The following is a 22,631-nucleotide window of genomic DNA, read 5'->3' on the forward strand; positions in this document are numbered from 1 at the left end:
AAATGAATTTGTGATGTTTGTTATTTTTCCAATGACTGAGAGAACCTGAAAAAAATCTCCATCTTATTTCCAGTCTTTATTCTGCACTCGTGCCTATCCAACATTGAAAAATGAAGTTTCATTTCTCCTGTCTACTTCTAAACAGTTACCTGGGTCCTTCAGGCATACATGAAAAAAACAGTGCATAAGTGAGCTATGAAAAACTAGGGCTTGCTGGAGCACAGGAATTCCTTATGTAAAGGATGTGAAAACTGTGAAATCTAGCTTCAAAAAAAGACTGTATTTTGAAATTTTGTATGCAAGTTCTGAATTTTGTTTTGGATCACTCAAAAGACTTTTCCTTCCATAAGACCATTTTGTTCATGTGTATTTTAAAATAGAATTAAAAACAGTTGAAACAAAGTAATTTAAAATAAACTCCTAAACATATAGTTTCTTTAAAATCAGTGTGAAAATGGAATGTTTTGACATTGCTGAAATTTTTTTCTATTTTTCTCGTAAGTTAATTATTAACAAGATAGATTGATAACATTTGCAAATCATCTGATTTAAGCAGAGCAGCACTACCATCAGAAAATCATTCCAAGAAAATTTTCCTCCTCAGCTCTGTTAGCATATGCAATACAGAGGTCAAATTACAGTTACACATACAACCCTAGTTTCAGCAAATCCTAAATTTTTAGTTGCTCAGTTTTGACTTTATAGACTTTACTGCTTGTCCTGTGTTACGCAATACCTGGATAAAGATGTGAATATTTATTCTGATAATTTATCAGAGTAAGCTACAATCACATAAAAAACACCTTATACCAATGCAACTGATTGTATTGGCAAAGCAGAACCACCAAAAATCAAATAAATTAGATTGTTAAATTCATAGGAAAAAGTGTGGAAACAAAACAGCAGACCTCACGCAGGAGATAATTTTCAAATCCTCCACTCTTTCACACCAGGCTGTTGCAGAATTTTTTTGCTATGTCCGCAGCACATTTCTTGTCTTTTTCTCAAAACTCCTCATTACTATGAGCTAGAGAGACACTGGGATCCAAATTTTGCTCCTCTGTATAGTGGGATAAATCTAAATACCAAATCTAAGCCACCACAGTTCATGGAGATGCCATGGCCCCTCTTTTCATTATTAGAAGGAATCTGCACATATTTATTCAACATTCTTTTCTTTGCATTGGCCAGGTGATGTCAACAGCTGTTCTTCTTCTGGCTATATTTGCTATTTTTGACGCGAAAAATAATGGAGTACCAAAGGGCCTGGAGCCAATTGCAGTAGGACTCCTTATAATTGTACTTACTTGTTCCTTGGGAATGAACAGCGGCTGTGCCATGAACCCAGCCAGGGACCTAGGCCCAAGGCTCTTCACAGCCATTGCAGGATGGGGAATGGAAGTATTCACGTAAGTAAGCCTGGATATGAAGTGAAATGCTCTTGGCTGAAATTGCTTCCTAGGAAAGCAAGATCCTGATTCAACATGGTACCAAGTCATACTTTATATACATACAGGCAATTCCTTACATACCAGGAAAAGCTATTTGTGCACTTTAAGTCAGATGTGCTCTAGGAACCAGGCTTTAAAAAGGATTTCCTGTTCCTAGGGCAAATCAAACACACATTATCTCTAGTATCAATCATTGTTTTAAGCAGACCCTTCCCAAAATATCAGAGGTTCTTAGAGGTCACTGAATATATAAAAGAAGTGCTTTCTTCTCTTGTACTGCAGCTTTCAAAAAAAAAAAAAACAAAACAAAAGAAAGAAAGAAAGAAATTGTGAGAGAGTTAGGTGGGAGTATTTATTGGGTGCTCTGAAAAACACAGACACATCAGATTGATTCAGCCTATTACTGCTACTGAGTTACTGCAGAAATATACCACAATCTAAAAGCCTGACTTCCTGCCTGGGAGAGAGTGAGGGAATGAGAGAAAGTTTCCTCCATTTTCCCACATTTCAGAGCACACTTTCTAATCCCTGTGCATGTGCATGCGTGCACACGCACACAGGTGCACACACACTCTCTCTTGGCGGGCCCAATGCGCAGCTCGTTAGTTGCACATCAAATCCGCAGCTTGCTTGCACACATCCAGTGTAAAAGCCGCTTTGGGATATCTAAGTAACACTAATCTGTCATCAGGAGGTGGATCTTCTGGTTTATTTTTATACAAATTATTTTTCCAGTTATTTACAAGTAGGAATCCCCAGAAGTACTATAGACTGCTAGACAGCTCCAGATAATAGATTTCATTTTAACTACTTTGCTAAGTACAAATAATCTGTATTTATTTAGTATGTCTTCCTTCTACACAAATCAGGTGTCTTTGCAGAAGAGAACAGTAGCTAAGCTTTTCATGTACAAACTAAGAAACTAGGCACAGAGAGTAGAAGAAATGGGCCCAAAGTCAGGCCACAGGCCAGATACAAAGCTGGGGCTATAACACAGCTTTTGTGAGCCCCAGTTTGGAGGTCCACCCTCTGACCCCCTTATCTCCCAGCTTTTCCTCTTCCTCAGCTCTGACCATTACGCCACTAGACTGCGCTGTTTCTTAAAACAGTAGCGCACAGAGTGACAACCCATACTTAGGATTCTCCTCCTTCATACCTATTTAACTATAGATAGTCGTTTGCTGTAACGTTAATTATAATGCTATGTGTTATAATCTCTCATATTTTACAAAGTTGGCTATAACGTTGCCAAAAAGTTTGGAAGCCTGACTGTACTATGGTCTAGTCACAGAATAATTGGGAACTCCTCTCTGAACGTAATGTCATACTCATCTAGTCTTTAAAAATTACAAGAAAACTCTACATCTGTACCAGTATGGGCCCTTCTAATTTAGTTTTGGGATTTATACACAGAGGGGAAATACATCCCTGCTGTAAAGACCATACTAAGTCATTTAAATGTGTGAGAGCATAAAAAGTAAGATATGAGATCTTTGGTCATCACCAGAATAAACCTACGGCAGTCTCAGGGATGTATACATTGACAAAGAAATTTTCCTCTCTGCCCTCATTTATAATGCCACAGCTACAACTAAGTTCAAGGGAATGATATGACAGGAATACTCCTGCACCCTACAGCACAGAGCCAGGTAGGGATTCAGGAGGAAACTTGAGTTTTGTCACATAGCTGGGCACTTTGGATCAGTCACAGGCCAGGGGAAAAGGCTGCGCAACTGCAGTGGGTACTCTGCACCTCCTGGCCCTCGCTCAGAAGCAGCCTGTGATGGAGACTGAAGCACATGGGAGACTGAAGTGATGCAGCAGCAGGAATAGCTAAGCTTTGGGTCTTTCATCTGCTTAAGCTCTCTAGTAAAAGGCATAGCCAGGAATTGGGCCATAAGCATGGACCCCGCTCAGTAACACAGAGGCAGCGCTGCCCACGCCAAGCGGTAGGAAAAACGGAACAGACATTAAGCAGGCAGTGGAGTGAGGATGGGAAGCATCTCAGGAGGCTGCCAAGTCACTCTGTCCAGGTCAGTGTCCATTTGAGCACTGTGTACAGCATGGGCAGGGACCCAGGACAGCTTCACTTCAGAATATTCTCTGTCTTGCTTTGTGCACCCAAAATATGTAAGATCCGGCTTCACATCAGATATAGAAGGATGAGACTCTTTTAACTCCTTGATCCCAAGCAAATGCTTTAACCACAGAGATAATCAGTTCACAGGGGGAAAATCCCCTCCTCTACCTCTTCTTTGTGCTTGCAGGCCCTGCAAGATCTGATTTTACTGTCTTGTCTGGGAGGGAGCTGCCAGCAGGCTGGAGGAGAGTTTTACCACTGACCCATGGAGTCACCCCGAGGACTGGGAGGGAACTGAGCAGTGGTCCTCTCAATGCTGACACTATTGTGTGTTGCACAAGGGCACCCAAAGGTGCAGTTTCCCTGGGAATCTAGCCCAGGGATAGATAAACTACAGCGTGATTTCCTAGACCACTAGAATTAGGATTTATTTTGGTTTAAGGCTCCTGTTTGAAGTTGTTCTAAACTATTATAGTTGGAAGGGAGGTTGTCTGTATAGCACCTTCTACATATCACCGTTCTGCACGTCATATATTTAGTCAGTGCTGTGGCCTGCTCCTGCAAGCTGCTCCTCAAGGAGCTAGGAGCAGGTGTCACTGAAGCCAACTGTCTCTGTCATTAGAGATAGCTGCAGCCTTTTAAGGTGTAAAGGTTTCTAGTGTTTTGTCCTGTAACCATGGAGATAAACAGAAGTCTCTCTTAAGTATAGGCTTAATATCTTAATATGCTTAAGAAAAATCTAGGCTTACACAACTTTGGCTGTGGCAAGTGAACAGCCAGAGCAACAGGTACAAATACCAAACTGGGGATGTGACAAGCAAGCAGGGTCGCAAAGCATGAGAAAAAGCAGCACGGAGGTGAGAAAGCTCTACACATTCACACTGTACATTGGGATTTGAGACTAGCCACCAAATAGCTCATCCCTCTGGTTATGATATGTTTCTTTTTCACTGTTTTGGTGGCACGGGGTCTGTGGGGCAAGGTCAGGTGTAAGGCAGTAGTTACCATGCTGGCCCGGCGCCTCCTTGGCCACCGCGGGCGCGCGGTAACGCTGACACCTCGTGGCCACCGCCGCAGACCCCGTGCCAGCAGCTGGGCTAAGCTAAGCTGTGCTTTGGAAGTGGTCAGGAGAAAGTACCTCTTGTCTGCACAGGCGTTTTTTTGGCCAGGCAGCTTCTGAAATATTTTGCATTCTTTCCAAAGGGTAAAACAGCAGCCGGACACTGTCCGTGTTTCCAAATGCCTGAATTATCTTGTCATTTGTTATAAGAAATATTGTAATCTCACCATTCCACAGCTGTTGGCTAGGTGGGAAATAAATTTGAAAGTCCGTAATGGGCCAAAGTTTCCAGCCCACATAGTTTATATGCTATAGTCGAAGCTGAATTTTCCTGGAAGTTTTTGGAGTTCTCAAAGTGCTGCTGGCCTGGCCCCCGTGCCTTCCCCACATAACCTGCTCCCTCACTCAGCTGTGCCGCCGTGTGCAGCTCAACCCAAAGGGAGGCGGCTGCTACCCCTTTGCCCCAGGGCTTTGGCCGGCTGAATCCAGCCAGCAGAAGCAAGGGCCTCAGTGGTGGGGCCAGGAAAAACACCTGATGGTGACAAAGCCGGCACCCCAGCCCCCAGGCCCTTTCCTGCTCCTTGGCAGCAGAGCCGCAAGCCAGGGTGCAAGAGAAGTCAGCGCACGGTGACGAAGCTGTCTGAACTCGTCACAAAGCGTGCTTGCTCCTGTTTCAGTGAAGGAGGACAGAGGGTCAGGGAAGCTCATAACTCAGCCCTGTCCTGATCTCATTGCAGCTTTGGCGTCACCCTCTGCAATGACTTTACGCCCCTCGTCTCAACAGAGAATGTGCAAAGCGCGGCTGGCAGCAGCTGCGGCAAGCACAGGCTGTCATTTGGAGAAGGTCAGGCAGGAGCCAGCAAGGCCCATGTCAGTTCAGGGAGCAAGCTGAGACAGAAACCTACCAAGAAACACCTTCATCATATGCATGGGGAATGCATGCAAATAGCCTGTGTAGATTTTGCTGTGCAAATTAACAGAATAAAACCTAGTCCATGCTTATTCCAGAAGTCCAGGGCCCAACAGACATTCATGACTGAACAACAAATGGTTCTGTAAGTTCAGTAGAAGAATATCAGAGGCTATCCTCCTGGCAAAATCTAAATAATTCCAAAGGCAAAACTCCAAAAAAAGACGACCTTGAGGCATTTTTGAACAAAGGAATAAAATGATCATCAGTAGCGCACTGTGAAATTGGCACCATTCTATTCTTGTGCTGTGACTTAAACAGAAGTTCACTTCTGCATAAATCTATATGACTGAGTGCTGAGTAATTATCCATATAGCTTAAAAACTACTCTGACATTGTTTTGTAAAATCCCCCAGCAGCTTCCTGTTAAGTTCCTCTCTCAGACGAATTTGTCCTTTGTACTTGTGGGAGAAAAAATGAGGTTACTTCTCTATTTTCAATTTGCATGAAATTGAGGTGGCTGCGTTTTTGCTGGAGACTCACATATTCAATTAATACAGCATGTTATCAAATCAAAACACCTTCACGCACCAACACGGTTAAGAAAGTCGGTGCTCCAAAACCAATGCTCAGCAGTTTACTGGCATAGCTGAACATGGACCTCCAGGAAAGGGAGAGCAACTCTACAAGCCCAAGCCTTCTGCATAAAAAGGCTGTTACTTATTAGTTTTATAATTTCTAATAGTGGATTTGTTTCTTAAAAAATTCACTTAAGTTTACTGATTTTAAATGAAATTCTACTAACTGTGCAAAGTGAATGTAAACATATCAATGGAGCCAATATTCTTTTTGTGGGCTTTTTAACTGAACACAACAATTATAAGAAAGATCAAGTTTTAGATGTATAAAACTTTTGATGTTCACTTACCTCTTACTGAAAGTTCCCACATTTTAAGTACAGATACAGGACACTACATCATCACATTTGAATCTTGACCACTGTAGTCAAGCATAACCCACTTAACAGTTGAATGTGTTTTATTACATTCCTCAAGGTAAACATAGTCAAATCAAGTACAATCTATTATACTTGTCAAGAGGAATGTAGTATATACTATTGCAGGCCTGAACCTGCAAATCTCCATGCAGTTGAGATAACCCATTTTTGCAACATACATTTGCATTAATCACTCTTGAAAACCCATTCATGAGCATCTGGCAATAGCATCATTCAAGACTGCTGTGCAATAAGTATGGCCCAGTTCATTTCACTGTAAGTCAATGAAGCCCATTTTTTTACAAGGGAGAAATTATTCCTTGCTCTCAAACAGAAATGCAGTAAAGGGGCCTTATTTTCTAAGCTGCAAGTACAGCACTTAGATGAGCATGCCTGCTGGTTGTCACTTGGAAGCATTTCAATCACAGTCTGGGCAGGACAGACAGAAGCGTCATGCACTTACAGAAATGTGAGACAAAACAGAAAGGTCCACAGTATAGTGAGTGCCACATCCCAGAGTTTGTTGGCTGGCAAATAAAAGGTAAGGTGTTAACCTGAGTAGCAAATAATGATAACTCTTGTTTTTTTCTTACAGGGCTGGAAATAATTGGTGGTGGGTCCCTATAGTTGCACCTATGCTGGGGGGAGTACTTGGAGCTGTTACCTATATAGTTTTTATTGAAATTCATCATCCAGATACTCAGCCAGGAGAAGAAAATGTCATATGTGATAAATATGAACTTACTAATATGGAGTAGAGAAGTGAAGAATTTGATTCTTTCTCTGTTTGTCTTACTGATTTTATTCAAATGATTGTTTGGACTATTTTATAAAAGCTGTATGCTTCGATTAGAAATACACATTTTGTAGCAGAAGATCTATACAGAAAACAAGTTCAAAACTGACCTCTTTCATGAAACAACAGGCTGATCACATTCAAAACTGGAATTAAGTTACTGTTTTGGGGAGGATACATTGTTCTCGCATATGGCTTTCACATCAAGTTGTCACCTAGATGAAACTGTAGTGAGGTGTTACACTGACCTGTCAGTTAAACACAGGTGGTCTAAATCATGTGGCCTAATTAATTAAAAATGGGTGAGATATTGTTACTAAACTGCCTACATAGGTAGTTAATTGCTTCACTGCTGAATTAATGTGTAAGAGCACCTCTCACTTGTTATAACCATTATTTAAAAATAGCTTGTGCTGAAAAGAAAGATATTTGAATTGCCAAAACGTCAACTGAAGTGGTTTTAGCTATCTGACTAGCTATTTATCTAGCCACTGACTGAACAGCAAGGAAACAACTGATCAGTGATGAGATTTAGTAATTCAGAAAATGATCGCAAAAGGAAAACTCTATGTTATGAGATCGATACCAAAAAGACAAGTTATTTATAATAATGATCAATTATTTTTAAACGATTTACTTGACCTTTATGTAACCTAATATTAAAAACCTAACCTAGAATATTAACCTGAACCTCTCCTGCTGTGCTTTCTGGATAAAATTCACTCCTGTGGAGATGGGCCAGCAACAGAAGTTTATGCTGTACCAAGGTCAGCAAAAGGCCTATGGCTCTACAAGCTTTTAAGAAGCCTTGTGCTGCTGATCTACACAGTGGGGAATTTCATCTGCTTTGTGGGAGCAATTTTTATTTTGGTAGCATTAATTAAAATTAGAAGTAGGTCTCAGACCTAGTCCCAGATCTGAATTCCCTGAGGAAGGCTAGCTCCACATTACAAGTCTGAAACACGGCTCCTCTGGCACTAGGCAGAAGTGGCTGGATATACGCCACTTCCTCAGTGTTCAACTGATGCTATTTTAGGATTATGGCCAAGTTTCAACTTTGAAAAATGAAATTACTTCTGCTTATGCACTGTAAATTGAATGTATGCAGTTAATTCAAAGTTAATTTTTATATAGATGCATATATATACACACACACACACATACATCTGTGTGTGTGTGTGGTTGGTGGTGGCAAACATGAATAAATAAACATTATATTCAGTGATGCTCTTCAGCTATTTTCATGGCAAAACCTCAAGGCACGAGTTCAGTGCACTCATTTTAGGGTCCCATTCCCTTTGGATTCCTACAGTCCTGCTTCCTTGAATTCCACGCTATTTTCTAATCTCTCCCTCAAGGGAGGAACCCTTCATGTTGCCAGTCATGGCCTGTGCACTTTAATGAGCTTTTGACTTCATCAGAAGTGGTTTTGAAAATAACATGGTCAGAATCTGCCTCAGCATTTGGGTAGATCAGGTCCCTGTTTGCATGCCTCTGTCGCCCTCCCACGTACGCCATACCAAACGCAGGGCAGCCAAAGGGACAGACTCGCAAGTCAGACAAAGCTTTGCTTGCTGCAGTTGCGGTCGGATGATGCTGTGTACGTGACAGTATAATTCCGATTTTAATTACATTTTTGAAGAAAATTTATAGAACTGTACGTTAGCCAGTGTTCATGTAAACCCTGTGCAAAAGGCCAATTTGATTCACTGTTTCTCTGCTGTAGGTTAAAAAGCGATATAGCTGTACTCATCCACATTTGACTGCATTACATCACTCTGCAAGGTGACTGCCAGCCATGTGTGCCTGCTGGGGAATCACCCAGGTAGGAACAGCCAGGGTACAGCCCTCTGCTCTGACAGGCACTGGCACTTCTGCTGAAGCCAACGTTCAGCATGAAATATTTGTGCAGAAAATAAAAATAGACAGATAGCCAGTTAACTAGAAGTAACTGGTTTTATCCAAATGGTGGGATTAGATTATCATTTTTTGTGCTAGAACATTGCATAGCCAGTGGGCTTTTTAGACCTCACTATTGTTTCTTTTAATATAACACGGAAAGCCTGGGGAAAGCAGAATATAAGTGCCCTGAGTGACCAGCCGACACTTGCTGTGAGTGTTTGTGTATTGGCTGAGGTGTATAAAGAACTTCTGCTACATTTTCTCAAAAGTCCTCAGATTGCAACAGGTTCTGCCTGTAAATCAGCATGAAATCTCGTTTCTCCTTTCATACCATTCCTATTCACTGGATTACTGTATAAATCCTATCTACTTGTCTGAAGTTATCAACATAAAAACCATAAGCAGTGACACACTGGTGTGCTATCTCAGCCATATTTAAAACATGCTCTCAACAAGTTATTGTTAATTCTGTATTTGCTTAAAGAACTTATTTTTAAATTTCAATTAATCATTGCATATGTTTGTAAATTCTTAGAAAATGAATGGTACTAATACCACAGTTCATACAGACTTCACTGAAGCCAGAATTTCCTTCATGGAGAATGTGTTACATACTTCAGTCTCAGATATGACATAATTTTCATTTATAACAGGAAGAATGAATTCCTGTTTTAGGGACAAAACTCAGCTGAGTCTTAACTACAGGGCCATGACCCCTATCTCCTTAATACAATGGGAACAACAATAATCATCTCACGCCTTAAGCTTCAGCAGATATCAAGATCTGTTTTGTGCAAAACAGTTTTTTAACGTCAACTGATATTCAGTGGTCACATTCATATTGAATTAATATAATACAGTTGCCAACAAGAGAAAGTTTTTCCAGTTGTAAGATGTTCTGGTTAATGAATTAATAGTAATCAGGCTTGATCATATTAATGTTAAAAAAAATCTTTTTTAGAACATTGCTCAACTTTAAGTTTGGGTTTGTTTTTCTTTTTTCTTTCTTTTTTTTTTCTCTTATTGGAAAACGTGTTTGTTTTCTAGAGCTAAACTTAACAGTGCAGTAATTTGGAGAGTGACGCTGCAACCAGTACTGGGTTAAAGGCTGCATGTTGTTTCATAGAAGCCAGTGCAGTTATTCGCAATAGGAGACAATATAGGCAGGGATAAGCGTTTGGAGAAGCAAGGTCTGAGTAGAGTAGAAACTGTACTTGCAGTTTTCACTGTGAATTTGGACGAACGAATTGTAGTTCAAAATAAATATATTCAATTCTTAATAAATGCATTCCAGCACTTCTTTTTATTCTTATAAAAAACCTTCCCCTCTGGCACCTAAGAATGTACTAAGGAATAAATAGCTGCCGATTACGACCTACAATATTTTATAGCCTTATGCTGCAAGAATGTGCTAACAAGCTGCGTTCCCAGAGGGCAGCCCCCGTGGTAGGTGTCGTGGGGCAGGGGCAGCGCCAAAGCACAGAAACGCACGCATGCGGACGACGGCCACGGCGGGGCCATGAGGCACCCGAGCCGCGGTGAGCAGGACAGCCCTCGCCCCCAGGCCTCAGCCCGTACCTGTCTGCAGCCTGCCTGGGGCAGCCCCCTGCCGTGGCTTTCCTGCAGGTCTAAACCACAGCCACAATCTGCCTGGGACATTTTGCTCAAGTCCTGCTTCGGCAATCGCTTTTAAGGCATGCATATATCACATAAGAATTTGCCCTATGGTGCTTACAAAATGCCCCCCGGCTAATTTATCTGTCTTCTGCTCCATTGAGGATAACAGATTTGTGTTAGGAACATAACTTAGCTCGCTTGGTTTAAAAGATTCATGGAAACCTGTTCTGAGGAGGCAGGAGGAAGAGAGGAAGATTAGGAGCTTCAATGTTACGCAAAACAAAAAGAAAAATCTGAAGTGGCAGTAGACATTCTACCCTCCATCTATCCCGATGGCCCTTACCTTCCCAGCAGTCCGTTTGATTTTGTATGTTGTGCTCTCTTTCTCCAGCCAATGCTATGTTCTGTGCTCTGTCTCTATACAGTACAATATATCTCCAGAGATTTAAATTCAGCATGTTTTTTTCAGTTACTTATGAATGTGAGAAAGTTCTCATGAGAGCAAATACAAGTTTCACCTCACATGCTTGTTTTTTGGCAGTTGCTTGCATTTTTTCCACGCTGTTCCCACCAAACAACCTTGCACTGGAAAATACAACAATTAACTGTGACTTCCAGTAACAGCTGCTCTCTTTCTGTTTAGTACAATTGTTACTGCACAACAGATTACTTGTTTCAAATAGGTACAATTTTTAGAGCCTTCCTTTTTCTTTCTTTTTTCTTCATTATTAAAATATAACACAAGACCATCCAGGAAAAAAATATTCTATGCATATTCATTAGCGGTTTGGATTTTTTATCTTCTTCTTGTACCTACAGCTTGGTAGAAAAGCATTTATACTTATTGTACTATGACTGTTAATGTGTTTCTGCAAAATCTATGCACAATATATGCACAGCACCAAAGGAGAAAAGAAAAGGTAAATATTTTTACCCATTGGTGTTTCTCTGCATGTTTGAATGAAATATTAAAGAAATCTATATGGTATGAAGCTAGACATTCAACAGTTACGTAGGTTTTCCCTTGACCTCTTTCAAAGGATGTCTCTAAGAGGCGGGAATGTGCATATTATCGCACCTGAAATTAGTGGTGATCAAGCTTTCCAGTCAGATGAGGCAGGTAGTTCCTTCCCCATGCCAGGGGAGAACAGACTAGCAAGGTCCCTCTCTGGTCACTTGGCAAACCTGCTTAGAGGGTGAGGACCCAGCTTTAAATTATTAGAAATCAAGCTTTCTTTCATACTCCAAACATTGCTGCAACCATCCAGAAATCATGACTAAGAATACAGCTACACACTGCACTGACAAATATTGGGATGACAGAGAAGAGAGAAAACTTCAAAAGCTTCAAAAGCTGGCAAAACAAAGCAAGCTCTTTTGGCCCAAGGTCAGCCAAAAGGCAGGTATAAATGTTCGATCACTTCAGAAAATAGCATGCATCGTACTGGGGAACATTGACATAAACAGACAGGATGAAGTAACACCACTAGAGCGTTATCTTTTCGGTCACCTATCAGGAAACTCACATGTATCTTGGATGCAAAATCAAACTTCTCAACCTCACCAAGAGCACCAGTGTGGACTCATTAACACTGACACTGTCTTAGCAGTAGGCACACAACAGTGTAACAGGCGAAGAATATTTTCATCACCCTCAGAAGTAGTAGTACTCTGTTCTACTGCACAACTCTTTTCTCATGAAAGCTTGCCTGCCTTGCACTTGCTAACAGGGCATCCAAAAGAAGAAAAAGAACAATCTCACCTGGGATTCAACAGATGTAACACTTTCTGCAGCATGACCAAGGCAACATGAAGCCAAAGAAGCAGCACATGCTTGGCAGCAAACATTGCTAATGTAAGCAGTTGGGTGTTTTGTCAATACCTTTCAAATGGCTTGAAAAAATAAATAATATTTAACAATAAAGGGCTGAGCTGCAGTGATGTTGTTTTCCATAGCAAAGGAACAAAATCTGTGTTTTTTAACATGTTCAGATTAATGAAACAAAGTAAGGAAAAAAGGCATGCAAATCTCAGTGGAAGAGAGAAAATAAAGCACAATAGCAACCTTCCTGAATTAATTTCCAGACCTCTGAAGCCTTCCCCACCCTTCACAGGAGACAATAAGGGCCTTTCCATTAAAACTGCACAACACCAAAACCGCAATCATTGCATCTTCATCTGCGTCCTGTAGTTGACAGCATTTTAGGTGCTGCTGTCTCAGATCTTCAAAATATTAGTAACTGATGGCTATGCGCAGCGGTAAACTTCTTTTACATACCCATTCTGACTTCTAAGGAAGAAAGCATCTAAGGAAGAATATATATTTGACTTCAGTGCAGTGAGAATTTCTTCTCATAAACATATAAATCCCCAGCAGTCTTACACTTTTCAGGATATAGAAATAACACATGTTTTTGAAGGTACTGGCACTGAAGAGTAGCTATCAGAAACACAAATAACACAAGAGGCATCAATCCAGCTGCCAGACGGCTATGCAGTCCCAAGGGACCAAGAAGTGCAAAGGCTGCTCCAGTGAGCCCTTGTAGGAGCAAAGCAATGGCAAACCCAAGCCTCAACTCAGAAACGCGCAGTCCTGACACCTACAGACACCTCACAGAGAAGTGCTCCAAAGACACAGACCATTTGCACTTGCAGTGCGTATGCAGACATCATTAGCACTTTGAAGGCTTCTGATCCAAGAAAATAAAAATAATATGCCTGAGCAAAATATGAATACAAACACACACATTTCAATCTGCTCGGTCACAAAAAGACAAAATGCTAAAAGCTACAGAATACTAAGAGCCATTAGAAACCCATTCTCTATCGCAGCTGGGTCTCTGAAATCAGAGAAGCACAATAATGAACAGTACAGCTTTAAAACAAAGGAAAAAAAAATCTACTAAAAGTATTTACCCTGCCAGTAAGCGGATCTGTAGCCTTTTCTTTTTCCACATCTTTTATCTGGTTTTCTAGTAAAACTGGCAGCAGGCCTCTTGTTCTCTCTCTGTCCACCGCTCCTGCTTCGACTGAGCGCTGCTGGTCTTTCAAGCCCTCGAGCACCAAGCCCCATCCATTCCTTTTTCAAGAGGCCCCAAAAAAAAAAAAAAAACAAAAAAAACCCACAGTCATTTCAATCTGTATTTCCTGATGCATACAATTTCATACAATTTTCAAATGTATACTACTAGTAAACTGGGCTTCCAGCAACTCATCTGGCAATTACACTCTTTTCCCTTTCTTTTGATCATATGTGTGTGGCTTACAGCAATCTGACAGGAAAGTAATTATCTCACTAAGGGGCATTTACAGTACATGGAATTTGGATTTCCCTCAAGGGAAGGTCTAGAACAAGAGACATAACTCAGGCACCGGTGGATTTTATTTGTAAAACAAGATCAATTCTGAGAAACTGTGCTGTTAACTATACTCTGATTGCAGTTTCTGTTACGGGATATGATGTAAAAATCAGTAATCAGCTTTACTTCCAGATTCTGGATGGAAGGTGTTTAAGGTTAGCATAAAAATTCTTATTTTTATCCCTGGTGCAGATAATTTCATTGGAAATTTGAAAGGCAGAAACAAATACATGCTCTTAAAAATATTAAGTAAATTTTAGAGCACAGAAAAATAACTTTCCAGGTGTAGAAATTTTACTAGATTCCCAAATAGGAAATATGTACAGTTACAAAAAAAAAAAAATCAAGAGCTGTAAAAGAATCCAGTGATCTAAGCCTTTCTGATAGTGTTTTCAACATTATCACGACTGACATAGTCATGCTCAAAAATATTTAGTTTGCTTTACTTTAAAAACTTGTTTTTCCCTAATAGATTTGTAACATCTGAGCATCTGGCTAGAAACATCTGCATCTGTCATCATTTTCCTTGATGCTTCTGGAGGTGTTCAACTCTGTTCCAACTCTTCTGAATTGTTTTACATTTCTATATATATTTTTTGTAATTAATGCAAATGAAGCCCTCTCTTGTGTACATTTATTTGGTTTGGTAATACACAGACCCTCCCTGGTGATTACCTCAATCCTCAGCTTCGGTATCCACAGTGAAGCTGCCCCAACTCCCTCTGCACATGGTGTCCAACTATGGAAGAGCAATCAATCCCTTATGCACCCAGGCTGCTGCTGTTCAGTCCTAGAGGGCTTTGTCCCACAAACCTGCCTCCTGCTTCAGTGGCTTTTGGGGAGGTTTTCATCACCAGAGCGAGCCTTCATTCGCTAGGACAGCCTTCGCAGCAGCCAAGTGTAACACATGGGCCACGGTGACACCCCAGTGGCACTGGCAGGAAAGAAGAGGATGGCTGGCCTGCCTACCTATGGGTGGCACAGCGATGGCGAAAGATGATTTCAGGGTCAGCTAAAAGTCTAGCTAGAAAAACTGGCATTCTTTTATAGCAAATATGGCACGTGGATGTCAGCAGGGAAACTGAAGGTACTGCAGGCATGTGATTCCTCTGCTGAACATCTTTGACTGTGGGGTGTTACAAACAGACACAGAAGAGGTGAAGAAAAGTTGCTAAGGCTGCTGCCAGAGGCATTTCCCTGGTGAAGAGCACTGCCTGGAGGAAGGCAGTACTTTGAAGAGGTCGGTTTTCTTCAGAACATCAGCACAGTAACAACACCAGGAATAGTCCTGGGCAGTCAGCCACAGGTCTTGTAAGTTAAAATAATCACTCTCATACTCTCCAGCATATTTTCTTACAAAGTCTGTTTTTTTTTTTTAAAATGTGATTTTTAAGAATGTTGTTTCTTACCATTACTACTTACATTATTTTTTGAAGACTGTGACATACAATGACACAAATGCTACAGAAATATCCTATCTCAATGTAAAATATACACAGTAAATGTGATAAACGTGTCGACATCAGATTAATCTTTACAACGATTTAGCAGCCTCATCTGTCTTGAGATACAAGGGCCATGTCTATACCTCTTCTATTAAGCCGTTTGCTTATTTGAATGTCTTAATCAGAACATTTTCCTAATGTTAAAAGCTTGTTAAAAATCAATTTATAAGTCCAAGATCTATTGATCCCACTGTTTTTACAGAGGGGGCTTCTGTAGTCAGCTGCAGTGTAAGTATGAAACGGAGCTGGCTCTTTCTGAATATTGCAAATGTAATGCAGACAGGAGGTGCCAGACTTGGATTACTCAGATCATCTGTGCCCAGAAAAAGAGGACAATGCTTAGGCTGTAAGGCTGAGTGCAGACGTTTTTTGTTACGTGTTTGCACAACGCCAAGCACACTGATGAGGCCCCGGGGCATTGCAGATGATAACACAGTGTGCAGCTTCTCTTGGCTGCCTTGCTGTGATCCCACCCCCAAACTCATAGGCTTTTACTGTAGGGGCAATATGTTAGTCAACACCATTCGTGCCATCCTTTACCCCTCTGCTGATACTTCTAATAATATAGCTTCTAATGAGTGCTGAGAAGAGTGGCTGTTTTTTTCTTCTATGACTGCATACCTTTCCAGTAAACTGAGACCACCAAACTTCATACACAGAGTTTCAGAGGCAGATTTCGGATCCTTTTTACACAGAGTAACATTTAGGCTAAGTTTAATAAAAGCAGAAAGTGGTTCTTTATATTTAACAATGGAAGCACAAAACTTATTTATATGTAGATAGAGAGAGAAGACCCTTGCCCATCACAATATTCAACAGTTGTGGTATAGTTGGAGGTAGGAAAAAGATGATTTGAGCAGGACTACTATGTGCATATCCCATTACTGGGATCCAAGTGCCCTTAATTACATTGTTTACATGAGACTGAATTACTTTATGCTGCTGTCAGACTGTATGACTAGTACCTCTGGGGAGTATCATGAAAAGGACATGTGTATCTCACGAGAATATCCAAAAAAATCTAGATTTTTAATAAACATACTAAGCCATCCTAAGTAGCTCACATTCCAGCTACAGTTCTATTTTTAGGTTATTTGTTGTACTTAAAAAAAAAAAAAGCATCATGAGTTTTGATGGATTTTTTTTAAGGAAGGAAAGAATAGCTACCTTTGTATGCAACAGCTGGTGGAGGAATGAGGGTTTCCATTTCCATTACACCAAGAGCTGCTAGCTAATGGAGCTGCAGGGAAGGGACCAGGCTGCAGTCAAGTGACCCATACAGTAACTGCTCCAGAGTGATCTGGAGAGCTGACCATTAAGCTGATCGGTAGTTTTGGCCTCCTGGGAACCTTAATAAAAATCTTTAAAGCAAAGAAAGTGCTTGTTACTGAAATAGCTGGTTGGAATATCTAATGTCAGGAAAGACCTGACCTAACAATTTACCCCTTAGTCAATATCTGAGATTCTCCTGCAGGATAACTCTTTCCTCTATAGCTGTATTGGAAGGCCAAACATGTAAAGAAAGGAATTTGCCCCATAAAAAAGAGGATAGCTCCTTAAAATGGCTTCAGCATGCTGAACACTACAAAAGGAAGCTCTCTGCAAAAGGGTGGAGAAGAGCTAGGAGCCATAGCTACATCAGGGAAGATCTCACAATCAGCAGTGAGTACAGACAAATAGCAATGACATTCTGAATTTGGCACCCAAGTTACAGGTGCCAGCTAGTTCCTACATACAACGCTTTACTCAAGATTTGCACTGGAAACAAATATTTTCCTATTAACGCTGTGTAATGCTCACCTGTGCACCAAAATTTAGAGTAGAGTTCATATAAAACAGCAATAAAGCTTTGCAGGGTACAAAACAGGCTGCACACTTCAACGCTGGCATGAATGAAGCATATGGAAGCATAACTCTATTGAAACACTAGTTAGGCCAAAATATTTAGATCTACAAAACGTGCTTTAAAACTGCGTCTTTATCCAAAATTGTGTTCTCTAATTTTTCATTAGAAAAAAACCCAAAAATTAAAAAAATTAAAAAACAAAAATTAAAACAAAAAAATCCTGTTTTTTTCAAAAAGAAAATATGTTTAAGCATAATAAATTTGACTTTTCCTCTTTTCTGCCTCAAAAATAACAGAATTAAAGGTATACATCATTTGAGATTTTTAATTTTTCCCTTCTCCGCCACCCCTTGCCATCTCTGATAAATCTTCTCAGTATTGGAGAGTTAGGATAGAAAAGGTGAACACTACATCAGCCAGGACAAAAAGTTCAACAGAAGTAAATGTATTGAATTTGTCTGTTTCCAGACAGTATATATATATATTGGTGTTTCCATACGCAAATTCAAGAGACCAAAGAAAGACTATGTAAACATAGGCCATATGAAGAGATGTCTTGGGTTGTACGTTCCCTAACTTGACATATTAGAAGCACTAGGAAACAAAACCTTATCAAGTCAATTATACTACGAGAAGAGATAAGCTAACTGGATAGACTAATACTGAAAGCTATATAAAATGTATAGTCTTAGTACATTGCCTTGTGTTGCTACAAAATAACATTTGATCTTGTGGGACCACATTTTCTTCTAACTTTCGTTTCTTATCAAGTGGTGATTTTTAATCAGAGCAATGTTTGCACAGTGCTATTTACCCATATAGAATTATATATACTTAAGCACATAATTCTGAGACACTAGATAGCAAGTTCATTGCTTAATTACTTCATATAAAATTATTTTTAGACCAAAGATATAATGAGAAACTAATAAGTTCCCAGGATAGCTGAAAATAACATTCCAATACACTCTGTGTATTTGTGTTCCAGACGTTTGGGGTTTTTTTTTGGATACTCTTTGGAAAAAGACTTAAAACTCAAAACAAATCATATTCTCACAAATTTGCCTCAGTTTTAATATCTGTGATTAAAATTAAATGTATCTGTATCTTAATCTGTAAAATTAAATGTATCTTCATCATACTATGAAGTGCTCTAAAACTTGAGTCATACCAAATGGACTGAAGATATCTCCAAATCTGAAGAGCACATTTGAATTTTTAGGTTTCTGAAAAATCTCCATGTCCATTTGGAACAGGCTGGATAGCTGCAGTTTTGAGCTGTGGTCATGATTCATTGAATAGTTTCATATTTACTATAGAAACTAATGTAGTGTATCTCTGTTCCCACTGAAAGTGAGTCCACCAATTTCAGTGAGTTCTGAATCAGGTCTTCTGCGGGTACACCTGAAAATATTTATCTCCATTGCTCAGTACTTACTACAATAAAACCCCTTTTTCTGAGAGATTCACACATTTAATGCATTATTTATCATTCCTTTCACGCTAGACTGTTTTGATCTAGACTTACAACATATACTTGCATGCTGTAACAGTTGCCCACTTACAATCACAGCAACTAAAAATTATACAGCCAATATTTAACCTATTTACTTGACAATAATAGCCAGTCTTGTGAGCAGTAAACGGTCTATTAGATTAGAGCACTTAGGTCAAACTATTTGACTCAACTCCTTATTTAAGAGAATTGCCTGCTCTTCTGTTAACACAGATTTAGGAGACGAGAAACAAAGAGGTAAACATTGTGTATCAGCTACCCCTTGGCAGATAGCATTCATTCTGAAAGGAATTTATCTTTTCTATAAACATTAACCCATAAAGACCTGAGGATATAGCGTATTTATTCTCAGTGAAACACATTGCAAAAAATCTGGAGACAGTTTGCTTATTCCCTATTACATCTGTAAACCGTACTTAACCTCTTCCAAGTCACTTTCAAATATCCATATTAATCTAAACCCAGTATTCTCAGGATTATAATCTGATGATAGTTTTCAGTTTAGTTCAACCTAAAGATGCACATATATTAGGAAATGTAAATCTAATCATTTCAGTTTTGAAATCAGTTTGAATGATTAGATATAAATATTTATTTCCTTTCACAGTTTGAATTCATTTTTTTAAAGAAGGCCTCTAAGTCCACTCACAAATTCCTCTGAAGTCCAGGCCACCAAACAACCACTGTCTATTCAAGACAAAATAAAAAATTTATCGAAAGCTGGAACTAAGTCTTTAAACAACAATGAAGCAGTCCAGGCACAGAGTATTTTTAAAAAGCTTACCTTCTGTCTGAGACTGTGTCTGAGAAGAACATACAGATGCGTCTCTTCAATCTCGAGGCTGCCCATATCATGATAGGCATGTCACAACAAGGACTCAAGCACCTCAAAGGGATCTGTGGAGAAAAAGATTGATTGCTTATGATGAAGTGAAGCTCAAAAGCTGTCAAATATTTTGAAAGAGCTGTTAGAGCATAGAGACCTAGTGAAACACAAGGCACCATGGATGCCCTCATCAAACGTGGCGGTTGTTTTGTGAACACAGGAGACCTCCTCTCTGCTCTTTTAGGCTTGCCAGCCATGCATATCCAAAAGCAAAGAAAACTGAAGATGCAGCTACAGTCAAAAGGGAGGGAGATAACTACATGATTTCAGAGCAAAAGTCTCAAAAGTGAAAGCGGGAGAGACTGTGACTGAACGTGCGTGCCTGCGTCCTGGGACGGCCAGTCAATCTAAGAAATCCCCAGTTCTCTGAAGGCAGTTCCACACTTTACGTACACCAGCTGAAGGTATTGGTGGGGACCCAAAGTCATATAGACATCGGGCTAATTGCCCTCACCTGTTATTGAAGTAACTCGGCCAAGGTAGAACACCCTGCTAACATCACTATTTTGCACCCAGTTTGAGGGCTGGGCTGTCATAAAGTAACTTTTGTGTTCAGTTCACACAGTAAAAACATGTTTTTGCTTGTTGCTACTATTTTTAATTCCTGATTAAGTAACTAAGGGCCAAATCCTAGTTACCTTACTCCAGAAAGTGGCACTTCTCAGTTACACATCAGTTTTGAAACTGGCATAACAAAACTAAAACCCTTCTCTGCAAACACATCCCATTGTCATGAAAGCACCTTTCCCTGAAAACTAACAGCTGCAAACTGCCATGGCAATGCCTGCAATCAAAGAACAGCCCTCCTCTCTTGCTGTTATCACCACGGCCATTGAGGAGAAACCTTGTGAAATGAACACCAACTTGGGGTCTTGATGTTGGTTGTCTCGGAGAATCTCGTGATCCTCGAGCAATTCTGCTAGTTCAGTGGCACATTACACGTGGGACAGCTCCGGCCCCCAACTCTTGCAGTGGTTCGTTCTTCTATCCAAATTTCATTTGATCAAAATCTCATGGTAACTACCATAGTCTCAACACAGATTAGCCACACAAAGCCCGTACTCACTTACACGGTCTGCCACGGTAATTATATTGGCAGATGCCCTAGGGGAGACACAACTGGAGTGATGAGACATCTTTTGCCAGGAGAGCCTAAACCATTTTTTGACAAAAGATTGAGTTTACACAAATTGTAAATAAAATATTTTTGCTTATTTTTAGTTAAAATACACATACATTAGAGCTTCTGCTGGCCTGACTATGCTGGGAGCTAATGTGATTTGTTAAACTTAAAATCAATACAACTACACTGGCAAAAACATTTAAGTGTAGAATAAGCTGCTTCACCCAAATAGACTCATCACAGGTAGAAAAAACATAGCCAAGTGATAGTTCCTAAATTCTCACCACCTGCAGCCCTAGCTACTTACTGATGCTGCTGCTGTGCTGTTTTCCAGCAAACGTGTTGGACTGCATTTTGTCAAGATTAAGTGTTTCAGCAAAGCAGAGAAATGCTTTCTCAAAACTATGCAAATCCGCAGCGGGGAAAACTTTACCACGCAAAAGAGAGCTGTCCTATTACAAAACGTGGGAGCGGTCTACAAAGCCTTGTGTCAAATGTCACTGAAATATCACAGAGCAGCAGCAGGTCTGTACAGTGCATTGCCATTCACTCAGAGAATCACATTCCACAGGCCCAAGATGAGCTCACCAGCACAGATGTGCCCACAGCATTACAAAGGGATCCTGACCTCTGAATCTACCTGTCAAAAGCAGGCCAAAGCCCTAAGCCAACCAAGCACAGACATAACTTTACATCAGTTTGACTTAAAACATCTACCTCAAATAACAGGAATTATTTTTTGCTGCTGAACAGGAACAGTCTTCAGAAAAAGGACTAGGTTCAGCAAAAAAAGATTGTGCCCTCACCTGGCATCTGATGATTTCACAGGGTGGAAATCTGGAGAATGTCTTAGAAGAATAATAAAGATTTACAGTTCAGTATCAGACTTGAAGTATCTTGACCTCATACAGCAACAGGTATGAACACAATCCCAGCAGAGTGCTCTATGTTTCAAATTAACCTGATTTTAAAGCAATGGATGCTGTCCAAAGATTTATATAAATAACAAATACATTGGAAAGTACAGATTTCCTGGGGTGTTTTAATTTAACACTAACCAGATGCATTTGCAATAAAGGCTGAATTAAAAGTGTGGTGCCTTAAAGCAGGGAAATAATTTACAATGGAGAATTTCCTATCTAGAAGGAATATGCCCCAAGAGATTTGTATGTCGGTTTGTAACAATTCAACATGGCCAATATTTCAAATGCCCTTAGCCAGGTCAAGCCCCATGGCGCAATCATCCGTCATTGGTATGAAAATCTGATTATTAGGTTCCCCAAGGAATATGTATTTATTAAACATTCACATTACCATACCCTGCAGGGCCTGTTCAGGCATGAAGTCTATGGGAGTAAATAGAATTCTTCCTGAATAAGGTCTCCTTCTATTTAGTTAACCATACAGTATTTAAATGGTGCTTTTCCCTGACATATCTCACAGTGCTCCACAGTGGTTGGTGAGCTCCAAGTAAATGGGAAAGCAGACACAGAAGTAAAGCAAGTTGCTGAAATTCACATTCGGAAGAGCAAAAACAAGAGCAGAGCCTGGCAGAGGTGCTGTCGGGAGCCCGATCGGCTGGA

General features: G+C 40.2%; 1 protein-coding gene across 4 annotated transcripts in view; it reads left to right on the top strand.

Annotated features, from left to right (window-relative positions):
- The window catches only part of AQP9 (aquaporin 9), a 40,613-nt gene extending 20,933 nt beyond the window's left edge, over positions 1–19,680 (top strand). For 2 of the 4 annotated variants that reach the window (XM_009681446.2, XM_009681445.2), the window contains 2 exons: positions 1,192–1,409; positions 7,094–10,480. In XM_009681446.2, coding sequence (XP_009679741.1) covers positions 1,192–1,409; positions 7,094–7,256 — 381 coding nt within the window. In that variant the 3' untranslated portion in view covers positions 7,257–10,480. Of the gene's footprint in view, positions 1–1,191; positions 1,410–7,093; positions 10,481–12,543; positions 12,688–19,646 lie in introns of those variants that run through there. The other 2 variants (XM_009681448.2, XM_009681447.2) reach the window with 2 other exon arrangements.
- The last annotated feature ends 2,951 nt before the right edge of the window (positions 19,681–22,631 follow it).

The sequence above is a fragment of the Struthio camelus genome, chromosome 12 (assembly GCF_040807025.1).
Source record: "Struthio camelus isolate bStrCam1 chromosome 12, bStrCam1.hap1, whole genome shotgun sequence".
NCBI classification, from domain to species: Eukaryota; Metazoa; Chordata; class Aves; order Struthioniformes; family Struthionidae; genus Struthio; species Struthio camelus.